The sequence below is a fragment of the Falco rusticolus genome, chromosome 10, assembly GCF_015220075.1.
Source record: "Falco rusticolus isolate bFalRus1 chromosome 10, bFalRus1.pri, whole genome shotgun sequence".
Taxonomy (NCBI): Eukaryota; Metazoa; Chordata; class Aves; order Falconiformes; family Falconidae; genus Falco; species Falco rusticolus.
The window spans coordinates 15,839,274-15,862,874 of NC_051196.1; the positions used below are offsets into that span (position 1 = coordinate 15,839,274).

A 23,601-nucleotide genomic window follows, 5' to 3' on the forward strand; every position below is an offset into this window, starting at 1 on the left:
CACAATTCAAAAATGCATACGCTGATCCTCCCACTGAAGCCATCAAATAATTTTGTATTAATTTCAGTGCCAGAAGACACCAAGAGTGATCGTTTATTTTCCTCATTCCTAAAGACTATTTTGAAGATCCGAACTTCAAGTTTTCTGAGTTTCATCAACCACTAAGTTAGCAAAAGTCAAAGTCTTCAATACATGTGAGATCAAGTCCCAAGGCAAGAGAGATTCTAGAGAAGAGAAATTCAAAGTTTGCTGCTCTTTATTCCTTGAAATCCTGACAATCTGCCATCTTGCAATCTTCACAACTTCTAAAGGAAAAAAAGTGCAATGACAGACAGAATACCCTTCAGAAAACACAAAGCACCAGTTCTAGACATGCAAAAAGAAGCTTCTAGGCTTCTCAGAAGTTTCCAAGGGTGGCACTGGTGGAAAAACAGTAAGAAGTGCATTGCTTGATTATGTAAAATAAAATTAAAATGCCTCTGACACATCTATCTATTCTTTAAGTTTTCAGGTATGCTGAGTGAAGCAGTTCACAACAGAACAGACGGCACACCAATCCATCACACTTAAATGCAATCACAGTCAAATGTACCATCAGCTAGTGCCTAAACTACAGAGATGCCTTTAATACTCCCCAGTTAGCAATCAACCTTTTCCGCATTTGTTCATAATCTCAATGAATTGTTTCATTTTAATGCTTTGTTTTCCTTTTCTTATCCCATGGCACTTAACCATGCTTTTTAAATCAGGTATTAAAAAAAAAAATCTCCTTTTCCAATTTTATTCCTGTGTGAGAGGAGAGAGCAGTATTTTTAAGAAATATAAATTACTGAACATATTTTCCTACCTGTTGCAGTCCACATGGAGCAGAAGGTGGGATGCACTAAGTGACACAGCAATCTTGTGCCACTGTCCATCTGCCAGACGGTATGGGAACACCTCTGTCCTTGACTTCCCATTAAACCTGTAGTGGTATCTAATTTCATCCCGTAGGCCACTGCTCTCCAGTTCAAAATAGCTGTATGTAAAACATGAAGAAGAATCAGTTCCATTTTTTGGTTATTCATTGCTTCTGTGACTTTCTTCTTAATTCACAGACTTCTTTAAGCAAACACCAAATGGAAGGTCACAATATAAAGAAGTTACTCAACATGGATTAGCTACCTGTTAATTTTTTTAACAGATGCAGAGAAACAAGACTATACATTCAGTGTGTTAGAAGCATACCAACTACACAAGAACAGCTCATGTCCAAAACACCATTCAATAGTCCTGGAAACTGAAATCCTCTTTTTACCCACAGAACGGGTTCAACTACAAGAAAATGATCCTTATCCTTTTCACCAAAATGTTCTGTATGAACACAGGATTTGTAGGAAATGCAAAAATAAAGAACTGTACATACCACTGAGGAAAAAAAAAAAAGAAGCCATTAAGGTACAAAACCACTAGGCTAGGAAATCATTAAATTTGTATTTATTATTTGCAAATTCACTTTTTAAAAAAATAAATAAAAAATAACCACATTTACCTTTTAGGACTCCCCTACATGCAATTGTGCTTAACTCATTTTCTGACTTTTATTGTTACAGCTGTAATTGTTCAGCTTTACAAGGGAACAAAACCTCCTGGGTGGATTAGGTGTCTCAACACCTGGCATAACAATCAGGCATTCAAAACCTTCAGCCAGTTGTCACAGTCATAGGAGAGCTAACAAAGCATGGCTCTTAACTGGCTTCATGCTGGTGGGGGGAGCCAACTCTGTTCCTAAGGTGACTTTAGCCCTTCCAGGTGGTAGCACATTGACAGTGTAAATAGTGAAATCATCTCTTGGACCTCAGCTCACACAGAGCACTTACAGCATATCAAATCAAGGCGCTCTTTTTTTTCCTGCTAAAATGAAGCCCTGGGCATAGAAAGCAGGAGATGCAGACCTCCTTTTATAGCAGAAATAACTCTACAACTGAGTGCAGATGTTAGGCAGTCCCTACTCCCATCCACCTCCACAGTGCCATGTTTTTCCCTACTGGACAACACACAGTTTCAACACAGCAGTTGAAAGATGGGTGCTAGTTTAGGTTTAAAAAACCCAAAAACAGTAGAATAATGAAATCTACTTCCAAACATTAATTGCAACACAAAATAGTAAATATCCAGATGCTGATTTTCATTTACACACAAGCCTTTTACACTGCTTGGCTGTACACAGACCCTAACAGCCAGTGTGCAGAAGCATTACATGAGGCGTGCGCACTCCATCACGAATAGCTCTTAGCAGTGAAGTGGAGGCTTTTTAGAACATAACTGAAAAACAGAGTTCCTTGGGAGGAACTTACTTATGAGATAAAACACTAGCTGGGAACATGTGCAAAAGATTGCAACAGACTAGAAAGAAGAACACCAAGACAATAAATCTTGACCAAAATAGAAACTCCAGCCTTCCTCTATCCTGCTGATGCCTTGCCATTACATTTTTCATGCAACATATGAGCATTATCAGGTCACCTGAATCAAAGACTCAAGTGGCAAAGTAAAAAACACAAGCAGACAAAGGCAAAATCAAAACAGTATGAAAACACAGCAGGCATAGGTACAAATAAAATACATGCAGTACAGAGTGGAAAAAATAAGAAAGGCTGGTGTTATGAAGGAACTGGCCTGTTTCATGGGCATGAATGTACAAAGAGGGCAGAGCAATAGGAGTTTTCTAAACAGTAGAGCAGAAAGTTGATTAACTGCTAATCACCACCACCTCACATTAAAATAACTTAATCACATTCATAAGAAATCTGGAGACGTCGTCTTTATTACTTTACTTTGATGCTCAGTAACACCACAGTCTATATGTAGAAGATACTGCTGCTGGTGTTTCCAAGCCAGGAAAGCACTAGGACAAGCACTGTCAGTGACATCATACTTACAAAGTTAAACATTTCACAATTACCATCTGCTGTCAAAGCACAAAACGAAGTCTTAAAGAGATTTTCTTTCTCTCTTGTTCAGATAAACAGCGGTGAGGCACAAAACTTCAAAAAAATGAGGGAAAGCTTCATAACATTGCAGAATCTCTCTTACACGCAAAGTATTTGTATAAATACATACATATATATTTACATGATTGACGATAGAAGCTTAAGTGCCTGAGAGCAAGACGAGCTGCTGTTGAGGAAGCACATCACTTACTGCACTCAGTCTTCATAATCTCCAATAGCTACAGAGCTAATTGCTCACCACACAATGTTTTGCTTGTTAATAAAAAGCCAACAGCCCAATCCTGGAAAGGTCGCTCAGATACTGTATTTAATCACATCTATGCTCTATTATTTGAACAGCATAGGGAATTGCAAAGCAACATAGTTTTGCATCTGACAAGCTTTAGTGTCAATAGTTACGTCAGGTCTAAAAGCAGCTTGTTGTTTAGGCACTGAGTTTTTTGTCAATCTCCTGACTAATATATATAATACAAAAGTGACTAGTTAAAGTTTACTGCAATAGCCAGTGCTGACATTTTTATACATGTACACCTAACGTACTGCTAAGTGCCACAGGACTGCACACAACACCAGGTTTTACCTCTTCATTGATGGGAAACAAAGATGATGGCAGACAAATTCTGCACCTATTTTTCACCACCCTTTACCGAGTGCAAATCAAAAGCAGTTATGCTCAGACTAACAACAGTAAACAAAATCTCAACAGCAGAAACTGGCTGGAGTAGCCCAACTTACGCCTAATTCAAGTATTTAAAAAATGCAAGGCAATGTAAACCAACACTTGCACTGATTTTTTTTTTTTTTTTGAAGATGCACAAATTCACATCAAGACCTTGACTACATACACACTTCACAATGTTCACAGTTCAGAAAATGTAGTTGTCTTTTCTCTACTAGAATGTAATTCATATGCAAATAGCTTTCTCAATAGCAAACATCACCTTCTCTTTCCTCCTCGCACCATACTGTGGAGGAAATTCTCTTCAAAAAGCAATGACATAAAGGCCATTCACTTCTGAAAATAAATGCGCCTGCTCTGTGTTCAAGTTCTAGTCTGCAAATCATGGAATGGAAGACAAACAAGTGGAATAACATAAGCTTAGGCAAGAAACCATCAACCTGTGAGAAAATACTTAGTAAAGCCAGAGAAAATAAATGTTTTGGGTTTTTTACAGTATCTATCTCATCTTTGACTTGCAATGCCATTGAACAAGTTTTTATCTACTACTAACCAACAAGTAAATAAATAACAGGGGGGAATTAACAGAAGCTACCAAACAAGAGGCGAGAAAATTAACTAATCCCTAATAGGTATTTTGTAGGTACTTCCTAGTACTTTGTGAGGAAGAAGAAAACATAGGAACAGAACGAGTCGGGTTCCCAAATGGATTGCAGCATCTGGGACCGCCTCAATAAGCGTATCATCAGTAAGCAAGTGTGAACTTTCAATGTTGCCATGAGATCCGTATCAAAAGCCCAAGGGAGATCCCCGAGTATACAACTAGTTCTGCTTCTGTATCACATCTGCATGAAGCCTGCATGTCAGCTTGCCACCTCAGTTAGCCCCCTGCTACCCTCCTCAAGACCTTTTCCAAGAAAGAGAGGTGTGAGACAGTCATCTACTTGACAACTTGTTAGCACTGAGTGATGGTTTCTTGTTTTATTTGTTATTTCTTGGTGAAGATTTTTTTAATATATTTTTTAAACAAGCATGATCAAAAGTAACGTGTATTTTGATAGATTAAATTCCCAGAACACATGTATTAAGAAAGCTCACTGTTTATGGAATGGCAATACAATATGACCTTGGCTAAAATTTTCCCACTACTAGTATTTCCATGTTTGCTAAGCATTTAAGCTACTGCTGGCTTCTTTTATACAATTATGGAATTCAAATGCTTTTTATAGGTCTGTCCACAGTGTCTCATTCAAATCCCAATCTGTAAGAGAAAAACATGTTGCTAAATTCAGATTAGTTTTATGCACATCAAAAAAGTTGGGGTATTTTAAAATCATGCAATGTGCTTTACAGAATATTATTCCACAATCAAGATGCTTTACAGTTCTGTCTGAAAACTTTTGCAACCTCTATGTACCTCACACACAAATATTGTTATGAGAGGATAAAGCCTGACTCAGTGATGTTTAATGCCTTCCTCCCTGCCCCCCCCCTTTCTTTTAGTCACAGCCATAGTGAATATTTAACTGTCCATTTGACAGCTCATTTCACTTCTAGATCAGGAGAAAAAAGGTGCCTGAAGGTATACTTAAAGTTGGTAACAACTGCTGTGGATGTAATGACCAACAAAATTGGAAAAGTCATTATCAACATTAAGTAAGAATATGTAAAACACCTGAAGCAGAAAAAGCAAAATATTTCTTTAAGGCGAGTTGCCTTAATCCTCCATCTACATTAAAGAAACATAATCATCTATTCACTATATCAACCACAGCAGTGACCTTAACCTGTGACAAACACCACCACATTTCATTCAAAATTTTACTGCTGTCAGATTGTGGTAGTGGCCAAAGGAGGGAGGGCTCACACACAACATGTGAGATAAGACCCCAAGAAGAGCTCTAGGATACGTGACCTTCTGAATATCCTTAGTGTATACAGCACTTTTTTTTTTCTGATATTTACAAAGCTAACACCTATGATGAGACACTAAGATATCCCACAATGAAGACAGAGAACCATCTGGTAAGCACAATAATGATTAAATGCTCAAATACAAGCTCTAAGAACTAAAGCAAAACTACTTCTTTGCAATCAGTTCTGGAAATCTTCCCCTTTATCATGTTCAAACATAAATAAAGCAGAGTTATCGTTCTGCCTTTACAATTTTCGTCATTCCTGATCAAGTGCCAAATGAAGCCCCACAGCCTCTGTCAAGAAGCAGCACCAGCACTTAAAGCAGATGCTCTTAAAGCTACTGAACAGATGTCCCAGGGCAAGGCAGCAGGCACAGATGGCATCCCTGCGAATATGTACAAACTTGGGGTTGCCATCTAGTCAAAACACTCGTGCATCTGCTTAACATTGTGTGGGAGAAGGTCACAAAATCACAGGAGTTCAAGGACAGAAGCACCGTTCACCTTGCACGTGCTGCAGAAACAGTACAATGTTAAGGTCTCAACTGCTGGGAAAAAAAAAAAAAAAAAAAAAAAAAATCGCTGCCACAGTAAGAATCAGGCTGTTACTGTACAGAAGTTTCTGGAAAGTTCTGTCAGTCTGGTTAAGACACAGTTTTATGCATTTTTTTTTTAATAGAAAAACGAATTTAAGGAAATTTCAGAGATCAACCTATTCGGTGTCGTCAGCTAGACGTTTGAGAAGCTACTGCACAGATTTGCCTATTTGAACATGTTTATGCACATAGCTTTTTCATTTCACAGAAGCATCATGCCTAGCAGAGTATCAGAACATTTAATGATGCTTAATGATAAAAATGGCTTCAGGCAAGACTGTGCTTTAGCATCTTTGCAAAAACAATTCTTGATGTATTCAGAGACGAAGAGCCAACAAATCTGCATCCGTTATCACACAGATTTCAGGACTTCCAATCTACAGAGATTCTGTGATGCATCACACATCAGTACACTTTTGGCCTTTCACTGTTCCTTACCCACCGAGTGAGTCTGTGTGCAGAGCGGTACACACAGCACATCGCTATTTTGGTTGTGCTGCCAAGTAGCTTAGCCTGGACAGCAACGTAAAAGTAACTGAGATCTTCTAACGCTCCCAGCAGAAAAGAATCCAGGCCAAAAGCAGGCATTGGGTACACTATGCTGCAGATAAGATGGCAGGCATATGCCCAAGACCATTGTCTCTGTCAATGAAGCCATACAGAGCAAAAGCAGTGCCTCTGAAAACAAGAGATGCATCTCTTCAAACAGAAGTAAACACTCATCTTGGAGTTGTCACCACGGTTCTTTATGGATGCAAAACCAGAACAAGTTACAGCCGTCAAGGCAAATATTTCAGTTGCTTCCACACGCACTGTTCTTGTACCCTAGTTACTATAAAGTGACAGTGTAACATGCCAAGCTCTGAAGCATTACACATTGTGAAACACTGGGTTTTGAAAAAATGCTCTTACACACTCAAGTGTACAGATCCAGTCCTCCGCTACATATGCATACTTACAAACCATACAAAGCTATTTTTTGCAGCTAATTTAAATAGGGACAACTTGAGAGGATGCGCAGCAAAACCATGCATGGCAAATCTTCACTTATGTGGCATTAAAGACTTACTACTGTGGCAGAGATTACGTACTGATATCATCAAAGCTCACGAGCAAAATCAGGCTGACACCAGGTAGCACAAAAGGTGTCATCAACAGAAGAAGGATTATCAGTGACAATGAAGCCATCTTGCTGAAAAATCAGATTAACTTTCTACAAAAGAAAATGCAAAAGCTGAATCCCATATGTTGCACAGACAAAGACTCTATCATCAACTACTGTATTCCGAAAGTATTCCTCCTATACCAGCAAATCCAAAGTAAGCCAAAACTTAATACGAAATTCTTTCAAACCTCTCAAGCAAAAGCCTGAAAGTTCAACTTCACGGTGCTGTGGGCTACCTAAACAGAATGTTTTCAAACATTTGTATCCTTTCATTTCAAACACAAGGAACTAAATCTAGTCCATTAAACAACTTTATTTTTTCCAAGCAGACCACTCTGAGGACAATAGGAATCATATCAGCGTAGCTTGAAACATTTAGCAATAAACACACCCATACTGACATTTTCTATATTAAACATTTTGTCTTTTGTTCTACAAATCTTTTGTCTTTTGTTCTACAAATCTACATGGCAGCTGGGCATGCAAGCTGCAAGGCATTAAGCATTTATGATGCATTTGTGTACCTGCAACTAGGCAAAGGTCATCCAAATACAAATTTACTTTCTTCTTTGATCATATAAAGAAAAAAGTAACCTCAACATCTGCCTGCCAGCTAAAAGACAGCTCAAGTCAGAGCAGGTACAACGCAGCTGCTCATTTTCAAGGCGTGTGTTAAGATTGACCTTAAGCATTTTTGTTTCCATTTCACATGTCTAAAAATCTGTCTTCACTGGGGCTGCTACCAGCCTACTACCTGAAAAAGATCTAGTCTCTCTCCTACCCATAGTAAACCAAGTAGGTAGTGCCAGACTGCACCTAAAAATAGTACCACATCTAAGAGGTTTCAGAGCTAGCACAGTCACACAGTCAGCAGGACAGAACAAAGTCTATCATTTGAAGTAAGGTGAAGTCATGACTCCTTAGCTGCTACAGCTAAAAAAAAAAAAAAAAACCACCAAACCTCATACACATACAGACACAAACACCAACAGGAACCAAGACATCTCCACTAAAGGTAGGTATCCGCAAGAAGTGGCCAAGTCATGGGAGAAATTTGATTTTCTTCCCTCAGAAAAAGCAGAGGCTGACCTCACATTAAGGGATGCAGTCTAGTGTAACCATCCTGAAAAGATGGCCTCACTCTCCTGACTACATATTCCCACCTCATCCTTTGCATCAGATTCAGCCATTCTGTTACAGTAAGGCATGTCAACACAATGAACTAGTGTGACAGAAAAGTAACCCAACAGAAGAAAAGAATCATTTCTTTACGCTCCAAAAGCAAGTCACCTTGCACTCACACTATCACTTTAACTCTAGCAGGGAATGCAATCCACCCAGTTACACTCTGAAGTAGTCCTTGAAGGGCCCATCACCCACAACCATTGACAACAGGTTAGTTTCCCCAGTGGACCATTCACAGTCCACAAAGCATTTGTGTCTGAGGACTTTCTGAATGGGGGCTGTCGGGTTTACGGCTAACCTGAGACTTTGAGCTGGTGTTAGCTCAGGGATCATTGTGGGTATGCAGAAGCCTGGAGCTGCCAGTGTGACCAGAGAGCCCCCAGCAGAGCCGTAACCAAAGCAGACCATAGCCCCGGTCCAGTCCCTCCCTTCCTCATGCTCGTCACTGCATCAAGGGCTCAGCTCAGGGGATCCCCAAATCCACAATTTCTAAATACCAGATTTGAATAAAACAGAAGAGGATAACACAGCCTTTTAAACTAATGAGGTCTGCAACCCAAGTCAAACTACAGTATCTGAAAACAAATTACCTTAACCACTGTGTCCTTAAAACAAAGGCTCTTCCCTCTGATCTTGCTCTCCAATTCAGCAGCTGTTCAGTGATTTCTTATGTTTTGACAAATTCCACACATTTCTGCTAGATTCCCAGCAAAAAATCTTTTCTTTTCCTTTCCACTCTCTCAAGGCTCCCTGCTGATCTCTGGATGCCCTCAGCCTCCATCTGCCCTGCAGGCTTCCTCCTTCCCCTTCTTCCCTCCCTGCCAGCCACCTGAGCACACCAGCTTTCCACAGCTGGCAGACATCAGGGCACACACAGCCACCCTCCTCCCTTTCAACAGGCAGTACTGACCGCAAGGAAAGCACACGCGCAACATCACTAAACTGCAAAAACCAAAAACCAGACACATCACCCACCCTAATGTCCAGGCAAGCGAATAACCATTTGCGAGTAACATGTTGCAAACTTCTAACAGTCTTATCAACCAGGAGAGTTACATTCTTAATGAGCAGCCCAAATTCAGTGGACACAGTTTTCAGAAAGTTGCATTCAGTCTAAATTTGAGACATTTCCATGCTTTGCCTACATCAAAGGCTCATAAAACAATCAGAGTAACACAGCATGTTGGGAGAAGACTCCGGGGGGACCCACACATCCTGCTCCTGGCTGACCACAACATTTCTGCACTCTCCAAATTCAGTTTTAAAGAGTTTCAAACTGTCAGCCATTCTGCTCCAATTGCCAACAAGGTCCAATCAATGTGTTTCAACAGCTGGTTATCAGCAGCATGTTAATGCTGCAGAGAGACAACAATTGTCAGCCTACTGTACATAAAACACCTGCTCTCAGCAGGGAGCTGCAAGATGGAAGGTAGCTCCTCAAGCAGTAACTCCTCTTTCACAACACTTAAATCAGCATAAGATGTATAGAATATAACAGTTCTTCCTCACCTTCCCCTTTTGCATACTTCAGAGCCAAGCATAGAAGTAGGTGGGTCCAATTCTATTTGTATCTCCAAAGACCTTTTGGGAAGGGGAAAAAAAAATTCTGGAAGAAATAAAGTTCACCTGCTTGTTCCACTATTAAAATACTAAGGGCTGCATAGATGCCTCATCACCTCATTCAGAGAAATGGACATAAGTAAGGCTGGATCTTTATATTCTCCGTACAGCTTTCCAGTTTAGCCATTCTACATATAAATATTAATGAAGACGTGACCTTTCCCCTAAAAGAAAAAGGTTAATGGATACATTTGTGAATTTTTTCCTTTCCTTTTTAAATACTGGGCATCTCAGAGTCCGATATGCATATACACAACTTGCAGAAAATCATCTAAAATGTAGTATGGAGTAAATCCAATCTTTCAGGCTTACAACTAGGGTCAGAAGTCGCTTGCATAGGTTTCTTTTCATTAATTAGGTTTCAGTGTTCCATTAACTAGCTTGTTACCCTTTTGTGTTTTTAATCAAACATATTATGGCCTGGTAGCCTTCCAACTGTTATTTGTAACCATACAGCTTTCATCTACTCCTTAACAGTCTCAAAAGCCATTCATGGTGTCACCAGGGAGAAGTATTCCACAATGTACTACAGTCCCATGCTTGTTTCCCCTCCCCACCCAAAACTGCCTTGCTAGAAATAAAAATCCTTTGCTATGAGCCTGACATATTTATCCGAATCCCTCTGAATATTTATATAAACACAGTTTGCTGTTATATAGGGAAGAGCCAAATTCTCCACTCAATAAATCCATTTCACCATAGCAAGACAATTAGCTTAGAAGTTTCCAAACATCTGGTGTGGCGTAAATTTTCCCAAGCTCAGGTCCTAGACACAGGTTATAAGCATAAAAACTAAGAAAAAAAGAAAAAACTTAGAAAATTTAGAAAAAAAATAGAGTTTTTAGTGCTACCTGTAAGAAAATCTTAGAAACAAATCTTATGACTTGCTCCCTAGTTCTATTATAGTGGGATCTCCCATTCTGAAACACTCTACAGACAGTACGACAACACATGCACAGAAAGTTAGTACTAATAAACACAAAGCAGAGAAGACAGACACAGAACACACACACAAATAGCAGGGAGGAATAAGCAACTTGGCATTCTACAAAACCGTTAGTTTTTCATCCCGCCTTTTTAGTAACCAGTAAGAGTAACAAAAGCAACAATGGCTTCTTTGGGAAGGCAAGGGGAGTCGAGGGGAACAACACACAAGACTGAGGGATCTTGAGGAATGCACATAAGGAGACCTTGAGGAGAAAGCCAATAAGGGTATTACCCTATTTCTTGTGGGTAATTCACAAGTAACAGTTTTCCATACTCCGCATTACAACGCCCAGTTTCTCTGCTTTCCACAAAACTAAACCAATGGTTAAGAAAAATCTTTCTTTGGAGGGCAGCTTGTTACAGAACAAGTAAATACCCAACAGGATACTTTCCAAAAGTCAAAGGGAATTTTGCCTGATGAAAGATTAGAAAACCTGATCCAGAGTTATTACCTCCCACGTCATGGCCAGATGACAGCTTGGCAGCCAGCTGCCGGTTACGTGTAACATACTGTAAAGACCAGGGGTCCTCAAACTATGCCCCGCGGGCCGGATACAGCCCCCCGGGGTCCTCAGTCCGGTCCCCTGTATTTACAGAACCACCACCCCCACCCCACCCCCGCCCCCGCTGGGGGTTGAGGGGGAAACCAAGCAGCCACAGATGACTGCCTGGCACTTCATCCACACGCCGGCCCCCTGTTTAAAACGTTTGAGGACCCCTGGTAAAGACTGTACTTCCTCTTACTTCCTTTCAGGTAAGTACCAGAGTCCCAGGTGACAGGTACTCGTGCTACTCTGATATGAGGAGGTTCAGATTTGTACATTAGCAGAAAAACCATTCTGGACTCAATACTTCATGACACCATAAGCTTAGACACAAGTAGTGGTTCAATAGTGGCTACCTCAAAAAAAAAACTGTCAGCAATTAAAAGGTCATTATTGAAAGTTTGGGCAGTTGGAAAGTTTGGAAATTATGTGAAAATATTATAAGCTAGTCAGTAGGGTGATCATTCACCCAAAGAATGCTGGCCACTCTTTTCCACATACCTTACCCATTGCTTCCAAGCACCAAAAGCCTTAGAATGCATCTGATGTACACCAATGATTTCCTTTCCCGCTCACTGTAATTTATCATTTTTATAGAAAAAGTACAGGAAGAGTTTATGACTTTTTTTTTGTTGTTGTTGGGGGGGGGGGGTGGGGGGTGGAGAGGGATGGAATTTTGACATTAACAAGAAAAGAAAATATTGCAGCAGCCATTTGCTTTTAAATTGTGCCCCAGAGTAGTCAGGAAATCATACTCAACTTCTTTGGTGAAAACCAGTATTTCAAAGAACGTCTGAATTGAAACAAACTGACACAAAGCCTGGGTACCTGAACATCCTTGTCAGATTCCTCCAGATACTGATCTCAGCCAGCAGTGGGAAGGAACCATCAATATGCCTCCAATCCACCGAGTAAACAGCACAAAGGCAATGCTGACTCCATCTAATTTATGTTCTTGAGCTTTGGACCATGCAAGGCCAGAGCAAGTAAGGAGGGGGCAGACAACTCTGGATGAAACTGTATTAAATCACTGTTGAAATAAGGATTCATTAGGGGTTGGATTTTATACATCTTGATGGCCTTTTCAAAGTGTCTTGCTGGTCCGAAGAGTCCAAGGTTGTGAGCAAAATAGCTCACAAAGATCTTCTAGGAAGATCTGGCTAACATAATTCTCCAATAAAGAAAACAGTTTCCACCTTCTGCATCCCCAAGTAACATGTTTGTCCATCCTGTACTACATTTTGTTATCTATAGTTTAGAAAAAAAATTATAATCTTCAAATTTACCACTGTATTCCAGATAGTATGTGCAGACTGTGTACAGTTATCAAACTGTTCAATTAGACTTGACCTGTGTTAATTAAGCCTTCCATCTTCCAAGCTGTATTTTAATACATTTGGATCATGAAAACAGAGTCTTCATCATCATTAGGCTGATTCAACAAGATAAAATATTAACAAAGATGCATTTATCATTATTGTAGTATAAATCCTGTCCATCAAATGATGATATAAATTAACAGCAAATCTCTTAATTGTTGTGAAATATCCATTTAGTATACAAAACAGCATATCTGAATTACTGACTTTAAAAAAAGCTGTATTCATCTTATATTAATACCTTTATTTTAAGAGTTCCATTGTGTTGATGGAAAATAAAATCCTGCTAAAACTCACTAGACAGATTAAATATAAACGAAGCATATTACTGCTTCGTGGTGACCATCTCTACTATATACACCATGCAGAACTTCCTTTTGAACTAGTTATGCTGTTATGCTGGCATATGTAAGCTAGAAAATATATCTGTGTGTGGTTGTGTGTACATATATATAGACACACCTTTTTGTCGCTTGGAATAAAACCTATTCATCAACCATGAAATCTGTGCACAGCAAAACAGACATTTCTTATAAAGATATGAACGCTTCTACCAAGAGCTAGCACAGTTTTCTTTATTCAGGTGTCATTGACCTCCTGCATGTTCTGAAGTCTCAAGCTTTTAACTTGGCCACTTCTGGTATGCTGATAAGTTAAAAAACATCATGTTCTTAACTACAATATCTCTTATTTTGTGCATAATGGAAAAGTTCTTGGTTTTTCCATAGTCAAAAACTATACTAGTTAGGTAATAAATGTGCCCTTATACTTGTTCCCATAGGTCTCCATCATGCTGAAACATAATGATGCTTCTTACTATTCTCTTTGCATTGTCTATTTTCATAGACGCATGGAAAGTTGAAAAAAGCTTGACAAAAAAAAAAACCTGGCTGTCATCAGAACAGAACCACAATGATTATCAAAAGCTTCATAGGAGCAACAATTTTAAAAAGGCTTCCCCTGTAAAAAAGGCCTGCACCCATTTCAGTTCACATGCAAAGCTAAAGACTGGCAGAAGACCTGAGCAGCATCAAAACATCAACAGCAACATCAAATTAGCAAGCTGAAAGTTCTGCTATTACATTGATCATAATGTCCTCTTCAGTACGCCCCAAATCTTTGCTCTCTACTCTTCATCAATGTTAAAAAGTATTTTCTCCACTGTCATCCACTTTATTAATGTCTGTCATCACAGACCTAAGGGTTTGAAAGCACTATCCTTACCAAGGTCCAAGTAGCAACTTATGAAACTAGAGAAACAAACAGTGACTTTGTTTTAAGTGATACAAGAGTCCAGGAAAGAAAGATAATAGCAGTAACTCATCAGGCATTCAAATTTTAACAGCAGTCATTAGCAACACTGGACATGTCTGTTTCAATTCTTGCATAGAGCTACATGAACTGATACTACCTTGGTTACTACACAGAACTACAAAGGTTTAAGTGAGACTAGCACCCAGTCCTTCAACTACATATACATTTAAACAGATGTCTAATAATTTGAAATACTAGAGATAACCTCAGTGCCAAGGACAACAGCAGCACATTTTGTTCAGTCAAGATTACTCCTGCATAGCACATCTCTCTACCAGCTTCTGTCTCTGTCCATCAAGATACAGGAGTTAAGCAGCTAAATCCAGAAGAGGCCATATCTAAAAATCCACGTGCCTTGCATTCTATAATCATCACTGCCCGTCTAGCTTGACCTTGGATTTTGCTGAGTGCATGCATATGTCCCTACACGTGGGGCAGCGTTCCTCTGTCAATGGCTCTCCTCAATTTCCTCTTCCTTAAAATTTAAAAAAAAAAAAAAAAAAAAAAAACACACCAAATCCATTAACATGGCAAACTGATCCTGTTAACCATGACTTCAGACAGCTACAATGGCCTGGAAAAGCTTGGAGGAATGAAAAAGTAATGACAAACAAAATGATAGAGCAAGAGAAGGAAAACAGGAAGAGTTGCAGGGAGGGATCCTTGTGTAATGTAAAGCAATATTCTTCTATATTGAGACAATGGCCTGGAAAATGAAAGAAGGAATCAAGTAAGAGACCAACAAGAAAGTAGAGGTGACAGAAAAGTATTAGGATAGAATAAGGAAGTAGAAGAGTCCTCCCCTTAGCTATCCTTGCCTGGATATCTCTGCTGTTGCACTGGCAAATGCCATCATTGACAATTTGGTGATAATGAAACCACTGCCCTCTCCTTTGTGTATTTTCCCAACAAAAGGTAAGAAATGGGGCTAACAGTTGTGTATCGTGTACATGATTAACTAAATTACATGCCAATAGGATCCCCCCACCCCAAAGAAGTGCTGTGGAATGACTGGTATTAGAGTTGAAATAGGAGCAACCAAAGAATATCCTATTACTACAACAAAAATCTGACTAGATGCAAAGGTCCTTCAAGCCCTAAGAAATCACAAAAAAAGCATTCAGAAAGTTACTAGTAGGAGACTATTTGACACAACACACACTTTGAAACACCAAAACATCACTGCAACTGCATTATGGGCCATATTACTAGGTAAATTTTTGTTTTAATAAACTGAGGTCTACCACTAACAGCTAGAGACACCTCTTTTTTCCCCTCCTACACTGACAACAAAAAAAAGGAAAACAAAAAAAAAATAGAAAACATCAACTAAGAATATATTGTATTTACGGCAGGAAGAAAACATACACATCATCATACAGAAGCACAAGTAGCTTAACTGCTTAATAGCTTAACTGCTGAATCTCAAAAAAGAAAACATATTATTTTAAAATGTTATAAAACATAGTGAAGCAGGAAACGTGTAAGTTTAACTTTTGAAAAGCAAACTCCAAAGTGCATATAATAAACTAGTAAGGGAAACTGCATTACAAGGTTTGTAACTTCCAAAGTACATTGTGTCTATACTACATTGGGTTTGATCTAACCATTTAAGTTATTTTACAGACCAGGCCACATAAATAATACATTCCTCCTATAACAAAAAACAAGTAGAAAAAAGGAGCAAATGGCAAACTATGAAGAAAGGCTTTCACTTGCATGTCAGACTTTATATCTACCATTTCAACACATAGTCAAAATGGACCACTGAGCACTCAGTATTTTTTATGTTGCTACTGCTACAAGAGAGAAAGAATTTCCTCTTACCTCTGCTCTAACTCTCGGATGGACAGTATAACTCCAGAAGTTGATGCCTTCTGTTGCAGCGTGGCCAGAAACGTGAACTCACTTTTATTCCTGAAGAGCTGAATTAACTTCTCACTCACATGGGGCGCTGCATGGATTTCTCTTTCTATATCTAATTTTATTTTAAAAAGAACAAAACAAAACAACAAAAAAAACCAAACAAAAAAAAAAAAAAAAGAGGGAAACAACAGTCCAGTAAAAATGCTAAGGCAGAAAGATTCATATTACATTTTTCATTTTCCCATCAATATTTTTCACTTTTGAGAGTCATCCACCATGCTCTACCACTGCGTTTGTTCAATGAAAAAACCCAAATGCCATCTCTGTCAGCATGCCCACTTGTCACTTTGACAAGTTCACAAACTGGTCAGCTACTGATTTTCTGACAGAATTTTTAATGGGATGCTGGGCCATTTGTGTCTCCTGTGAGCAGATTAAGTTCCTGTAAATAAGGTGTGCTGCAGTCAGATAAATAGGCTCCTAAATTCTGAGAAATCTCAGGCACTGCCTCTCCCAACACAATTCACCAAGCACCAATTTCAGGTTTTACCACTGACTCCGTTACCACCTCTCCATCGTACATCAGAGGAAACCTGTCCTTGCACTGTGTAAGGCAGAGATGTATTATTGCTAATAATGCTATACGGCTGTGCTTCTGCCTGAGAAATAAATACAAGACACGCTTGCAATCCACTATCGTTTCAGGGATTTCTCAGTTTAAACAAGCAAAGCGTGACAGCTCATACAATATTTATTAAACTACAGTCTGACCAGGCAGATCCAGAAATATTTCAGTCTCGCTAATCCTGCTGATGTCCAAGCGGCAGCATGCCTTCTCATATTTAATCTTCTAAGATTCAAATGCACCATCTCCCACCACATTCATTTTTATCTCATCCTTTTATTTGCAATATATCACCACTATGAAAGACGATTAATGACAAAAGGGAAAAATCACGGCATTTCACCTTCCCGCCCCTTGCTATGTCTCTCATGCTGGGCCTTTGTCACACATTTGCAAGACCTGTGCCACTTGCGGTTCCTGGATGTCACAACCAATTAGAAGCCCGGTGCGCTTCCTTTCCAAAGGTTTACTTTGAAGCCAGAAATGCCGGCACGAATTCTCAGCTGGTAGAAAACCATATAACTGTACTGAATCCTGAGAATCTGGCCCAGCATGAATGCTGTAACACACAAAGGAGTGATGAGATATACAATTCAGAATTTCACTGCAGGGAAAAAAAAAAAAAAAAAAAACCAAAAAAACACATCTGTGTCATTAAATGAGGCTTTGCAGACAGAAAGAAGAGAGACTGGCTTGAAAAACAACTTGAAACTCAGAAACACAACTACTGAGGGAATGCCATGGACTGAAACCAAACTCCAAGGAAGAAGTATTCAAGCATGTTTTGTAATTGGGTGTCTCAATTTCTCCTATGCAGCTTAAAGCCCTACAAATGAGCCTACACACTCAGAATTCATAACACACTTGCACTCTGAAAAGCTCACCTCTGAAAAGTACTGCAAATTAGACATCAAAAACCACTAGTCATCATTTAAACGTCTTTGCCAGAGGCTCAAATTCAACTGATAAATAAATATAATGCCCACTTTACAGCATCAAACCATTTCTCTGTCCAACATCACTTTTATCATACCAGAGGATAAAGCTTCAAAGAACAGAAGTCTTTTCCATTGCCATCAGAAACAGGAACGGAGGAATAAACAATCCAGCACCGAGCAGATTTTGTCTTTACATGTAAGATTTCATTATCTGTATCATTATCTTCACCTAGCAGGTGTTATTACTGGTCATAAATACTATCTCATTTCTTTAAAAAAAGTTATGCAGAAGACACAACACTATGTGTCCCACACCCCACTAAATTCTCCAAAATCCAGTTTCCTATCTGCAGAGACAGACAATCCACTGGTACTAAGTTCCAAGGCACAAGTAAGACTCAGAGATAAAATGTCCAAGAGCTGACAGCTGAAGGTAATTATCCTTGTTCTGAAGGTTAAGTACCTTAATAACTTAGAAAATCTTGTATTTTTTTTTAAAAAGGTGTCACAATTGCCAGAAATAAAATACGACTTATCAAAGCTTTCAAAAAATGTTTCACATGAAAGCATAGGCAGTGCTGTTATTGGAACATATATGTTAAAACTCAGTCAAGCCTTGCTAAGTCCAACATTTTCTCATTATAGGACCCAGATAAAAAGCCACATCTTGCCATATATCCAATTTTATACAAAAATATAGGACTCCTTGGTCAGAATCATGAAAGAATAATCAATGCACTACTTCAGTTAGAAACACACTTCGAAATACTGTGCTATACTCTGCTATCCCTTTATAGTCACCAACACACCAAAACCCCATGCAACACCTTATACTCGTTCCCTGTTAACTGAAATCAATAAAATCCAAAGTTCTGAAATTCCAGAATCTTGTGTTCAAACTACTAGATAACAAACAGCATTTATGTACTGCTTTGCAACACTATTCTCGTATAATTCGTACAAAGAAAGTTATGTAACTAGGCTTTTAAAAACTAACACACTTCTAAGTATGGTACTATTTATCTGGAGTAGGTCTACTCATTACAAGCACGTAGGAACACCTGCTACCTCCAGACAACTGGAAAACATACTTGCAGATGCAGAAATGTCTACAGAAACACTGTTCTTCATAACTCAGTCTCAGTAACCACAACAACAGGACCTCACCAGCAATTCCATGATGAGCTGGCAAATGTGACCCAAGAGCCTGGACTCATAAGCTGAGAATGCGAAGCATGCGAGGATCCAGAGGGCAGGTGACCTGGTGTTTCAGAGATGATGAGCCTGGTGGGCTGCCGAGCACAGCTCTGGCCTCGCAACCTGGGGCCCGAGTGCTGGGAAGGAGTCACACGAGGGCTCAGCCCAGCCAGCACAGCACCATCCCAGCTCCAGTGCCCCACAGGACAGCTCCCCTGCACCTCTCTGGCAATGCCCCACTTCACACCACGCAAACGCCTGCTATGTCATCTGTTTGCTTTTTGCTCAATTTCTGCAGAAAGTACCATACAAATGGACTGGGAGTACAATCCATTTAGAATAAGAGCTTTCTATTTTCAGGTTGATTTTCACACTGAAAAAAAAAAAAAAAAAAGAAAAATTGAGAATACATACACCCCCTCGCCGCAGGTGCCTGAAAGGAAAAATACTTTTTATGCTCTCTATAAAAATAACTGTCTGCTTGTAATGAAATGTCATATTTCCTACATAATATAGAACAATATAGGTTTATACAGTAATCTTCAGTGAAACATCGCTTCACGCTTGAATGATAATGCAATCTCAGCAAAATAAATAAATAAACATAGATACGACTTTCATATGCCCTTCTATGTGATTATATTTTCTTAATTTGAAATACTGACTGTCTGGAGGGGGTTTTTAAACATACCAGACTGTTTCTAAAATTAAACAAGCAAAAAAAGCAAGCGTACACAGTTATTTCAAAGTACAACAGATACAAATCATCTCAGAGCATCAAGTAAAAGCAACTTTCTACCTTCAGCAACACAGAGAAGCAGAAGACATACCTACATCAGAGAGAGACAGCATATTCATTGCTTGATTTTAATTCCTTTTTTTAAGCTGCAAGTCCAAGGAAGAAGTGCCAAACAGAGCAATAGTGCAATTTGCCAGGACAGCCAAACCCAGTTAGCCGCTGCCATCCCGCATTTCTCTGCCTGGCACCATCTCCCCCATTCCCAGAGAGAAAGTCACTTTGCCTTCTCCTCGCTGCCTTGTGCCACGTGAGCCCGTTCAGTCCCCGACCAGCACAGCCCTACCAAGCCAAAAAGAGCTACCAGAGGAACCAGCACCCTGGGCTACACACACTGGGGCTCAGCAGCTGTGGCACAACTCTGGCCAGGACCTGCAGAGGAGGAAGACCACAGCACACTGCTTAGCTGCAGCAAGCCACTATATTTTACCCACAACCACAAATACTCACAGTACTCACTTTCAGCACCTTCAAAGTAAGTCTCAATTTTGGTTTGGTTTTTTTTTTTTCTACTTCATCATAAGACCAGTCCAGATAAATGGCAGTGCCACTCTGCGGCCAGTGATGTCCGGGCAAGCTTTACCTTGTATGTATGAAACGTACACGTATTTCAGTACACACTAACCCTGTAAGACAACTGGAATTAAGGCGGCACAATAATGCAGGATTAGTATCAGTCCTTACAAACCTGATTTAGGCCCTCAAATCACATCCACTGCTCTATGCATCACCAGCTCTGGCAACTAAAAGTGATAACCTTCAGGGGTTTTGCCACTTGTAGCCCAGAACATATTAGAGGCCCCAAATAAGAGAAAGGGAGAAGCTGGCTTCAGCTCCATTAGATGAAAATTATCACCACACAGAAGCAGGCAAAATTAATTAAGGAAAGGGTAATGCTAGGAAAGCAGGTAAAGTTCTTGCCAAACTTACTTTGATGACAGTGTCAACAATCCATGGTACAATGGGAAGTACTCGACTGTTTAGGCCGGAATTTTAAGCAGTGAAAAATGTGCACCAGTTCTTACAAGCTGAATCCCAATCCTTCCAGGAAATCGATTTTCTTTAATAGATGTTTCCATTAGAGGAAAAATACTAAAACTCAGTTCTAAATCAAGTCCTGTTTTCTAAAGCAACATATAAGTTTCCTCATTCACTAGTTTGCTTCCATACCTTTTCCTTTTACTTCCTTACTTTGTTAGAGAACATACTGTAGAACACATTGCTGTATTGGTACCTTCAATCATTTTAAAGCTATTTGTTTCAACACGCTTTCAGGAGATCTTTTGCACAGTCACTCTGGACAAGCAAGTAAAAATTAACCCTGCAACAACATAGAATCTGGATTTCAACTGAAGCAGTTAAAGAATTGCATATTGCAGTATATTGGCTTTCACTTTGCTAGGGGCCAAATCCAGTAAAACTGAAACTATTAAAAAAAACCACACACACACATGCACACACACAAACAAAAAAACCACCACAGTGGCCCATTTTTCTTAAGTCATCAGCTTTCCAAAAGTTGGAATGAAGAGTAGAAGGAGGGTCCAAAACTAGCAACTGTTAAAGAGTTTCTAAAAGTTGCTCAGGATGAAAAAACATGACGACATCACAAAACCTTTCTTGCTCACTGAAAGGTGCTTCATCAAAGCCTCCAAGTCCAAGTGCACAGACTCCTTTTCTGCACACTGGTCCCACAAATCATCTGTTGAAGAACTGGTCAAAAAAACCCAACCAACCAAAAACAACCACCCAAAACACTACTGGTGATAGATGCCCACTCCTTCCTGCTCCTATAAAGCCATTCCCTCAGTCCACAGAAGTCACAAACAGATCCCAAAGTCCACAGAAGGATGCTAACACCAATCATGGGGACCTTCTCCAAAAGCAGGTCATTTCACTGCCAAGCAGCAAAACGCTTCAAGAAGTTGTCCCTCCCTGCTTAGCAAGGGCAAAATGTAGCTATCTGCAGATAGCACCAATTTTTATTTTAAGCTGTGGGGAGAAAATTCACACAAATTTCTCCTTATATGCGAACAAAAAAAGACTTTGCAACACGCCTCTGTCACAGGAACAGGCACAGAGTCATGCTCTCAGAGCACACTGGGTGCTCAATTCAGCTATCAGCGCTAAGGCTTGAGACAGCCCACATGGCACTGCAGAGAGCCACCAGCCAAGCAGCAGCTTACCTAGACATCACCTATGCATCCGCCTTGCCTGGCACTCACCTACAGTGCTTCCAAGCCAGGCTAAAGCAGGCGACTTAGCAAGCAGTGGGGTACAACCGAGGGAAAACACATGCAAGCTTACATCAGGGTGCTGAGCAGGCTGCTCTCACTGGGACCCCCTGCACTGGTGAGGACGAGCACTGCCTGTTCTACCTGCCAGTAGCCCAGACACATGGGTGAAAACACCCCAACCTTCTTTTAAAAAACACTGCTACCATTGTTTTCTCACGACCACATCTCCTCTTCTAGGTATTCTCACTGGTACAAAAAGGCATTGTAAATGCTTTTGCCTTGCTAGCTCCACTCGGAGTCAGTAATAAACAGTAGGAAATCATGTTCAACAGCACAGCTTTCTAAATTATGATTATTTATTATAAATCACTTTTTACATGTTGCTTCAAACACTGTTTCTCAAGAATAAGATCCGTCTGCAGCGAAATGCTTGGTGATTTTAATATGCAAACCTCCTACAGAGATGATGTCTCTTTTTAATTATTGTTTCGGTTTAATGGGTTTTCATTAAATTAGAGGATGGAGCAATTACCAGGGTGAATAGCTAATGTTACAAAGGTAAGTTCCCATGACTATACAGCAAAGGCAGTTCTGCTAGAGAAGGTGGAAAAATAGTGTAGATAATGTAAACTCTCCTTTTCCTTGATGCAAAAGTACCCTGGCAATAAGTGTTCATATATTGCTGTCATTTTGATATACGTGTTTGTAAACTAGTTTACAACTAGGCTTCTCCTAACAAAATTAATCTAGCACTCAAAATTATATATATATTTCATTTATTTCAGGAAGCTATTGCAAGCCCAATCCTAAAACTCTAGATGCCAGGGACAGCAGAATTTTGAGTCACTGAGGAAATCAGAGACCACTTATCAAATCACAGTTTCTCCCCAACCAATAATTTAGTTGATTTAGTGGCTTAATGTCAGACTCTTCAGCTCTTGAAAATTGGCCTGACTCGAGCACTAGCTAGAATGACCACACTCATGTTAATTAAGTAGTTGTCAGAGAGTCTAAGTCCTTTGTTTGCTGTATGAGCATTTCAAACTGAACCATGGAAATTGAGTACTCTGGAACAGAGTGGCAGATACTACAGGAGGCTTGGAAATGAACACACACCAAGAGAGAAGGCGGCCACCTACGCTTCTCAAGTCCCAGCCAGCAAAAGGTGCCCTACGAGACAGAGAAAGCACCACAGCAGAAAGCTGTAGCAAAGCCTCCATTGAGCAAGTGCCCCTTTTTGACTGCATATGGGTTTCCTGTCTCCAGGGCCCGCCCTTGTCTTTTCCACCCAAATGAACAGAATGACCAAGGAAAGCGCTAGAGTCATCTCTCCTGCAGCAGAAGGGCGAGCAGCAGGCCTGGGCACACGCACAGTGCAGTGACTGATGCTGTCTTGCCCAGTATGGAATAAAAATCAGAAATCTAAGACTGGAAGCTGAACAGCTTTGCCACCAGCTCCCTGCTGAGGACGACAGTGCTAGCCTTGCTAAGGCTACGGATCACCTGTTGCTCCAGGCAGCCACCTCAACTGGTTTCAAACATTTTAAGTGGCTGCTGAGCTCA

At 39.9% G+C, this 23,601-nt stretch overlaps 1 protein-coding gene across 4 annotated transcripts in view; it reads right to left on the reverse strand.

The window, feature by feature from the left end:
• Nucleotides 1–23,601, reverse strand: part of NELL1 (neural EGFL like 1) — a 292,015-nt gene that overhangs the window by 250,593 nt on the left and 17,821 nt on the right. For all 4 annotated transcript variants that reach the window (XM_037403130.1, XM_037403128.1, XM_037403129.1 and 1 more), the window contains exons 3-4: nucleotides 16,207–16,357; nucleotides 848–1,018 (exon numbers count right to left, since the gene is read on the reverse strand). In XM_037403130.1, coding sequence (XP_037259027.1) covers nucleotides 848–1,018; nucleotides 16,207–16,357 — 322 coding nt within the window. The remainder of the gene's footprint in view (nucleotides 1–847; nucleotides 1,019–16,206; nucleotides 16,358–23,601) is intronic.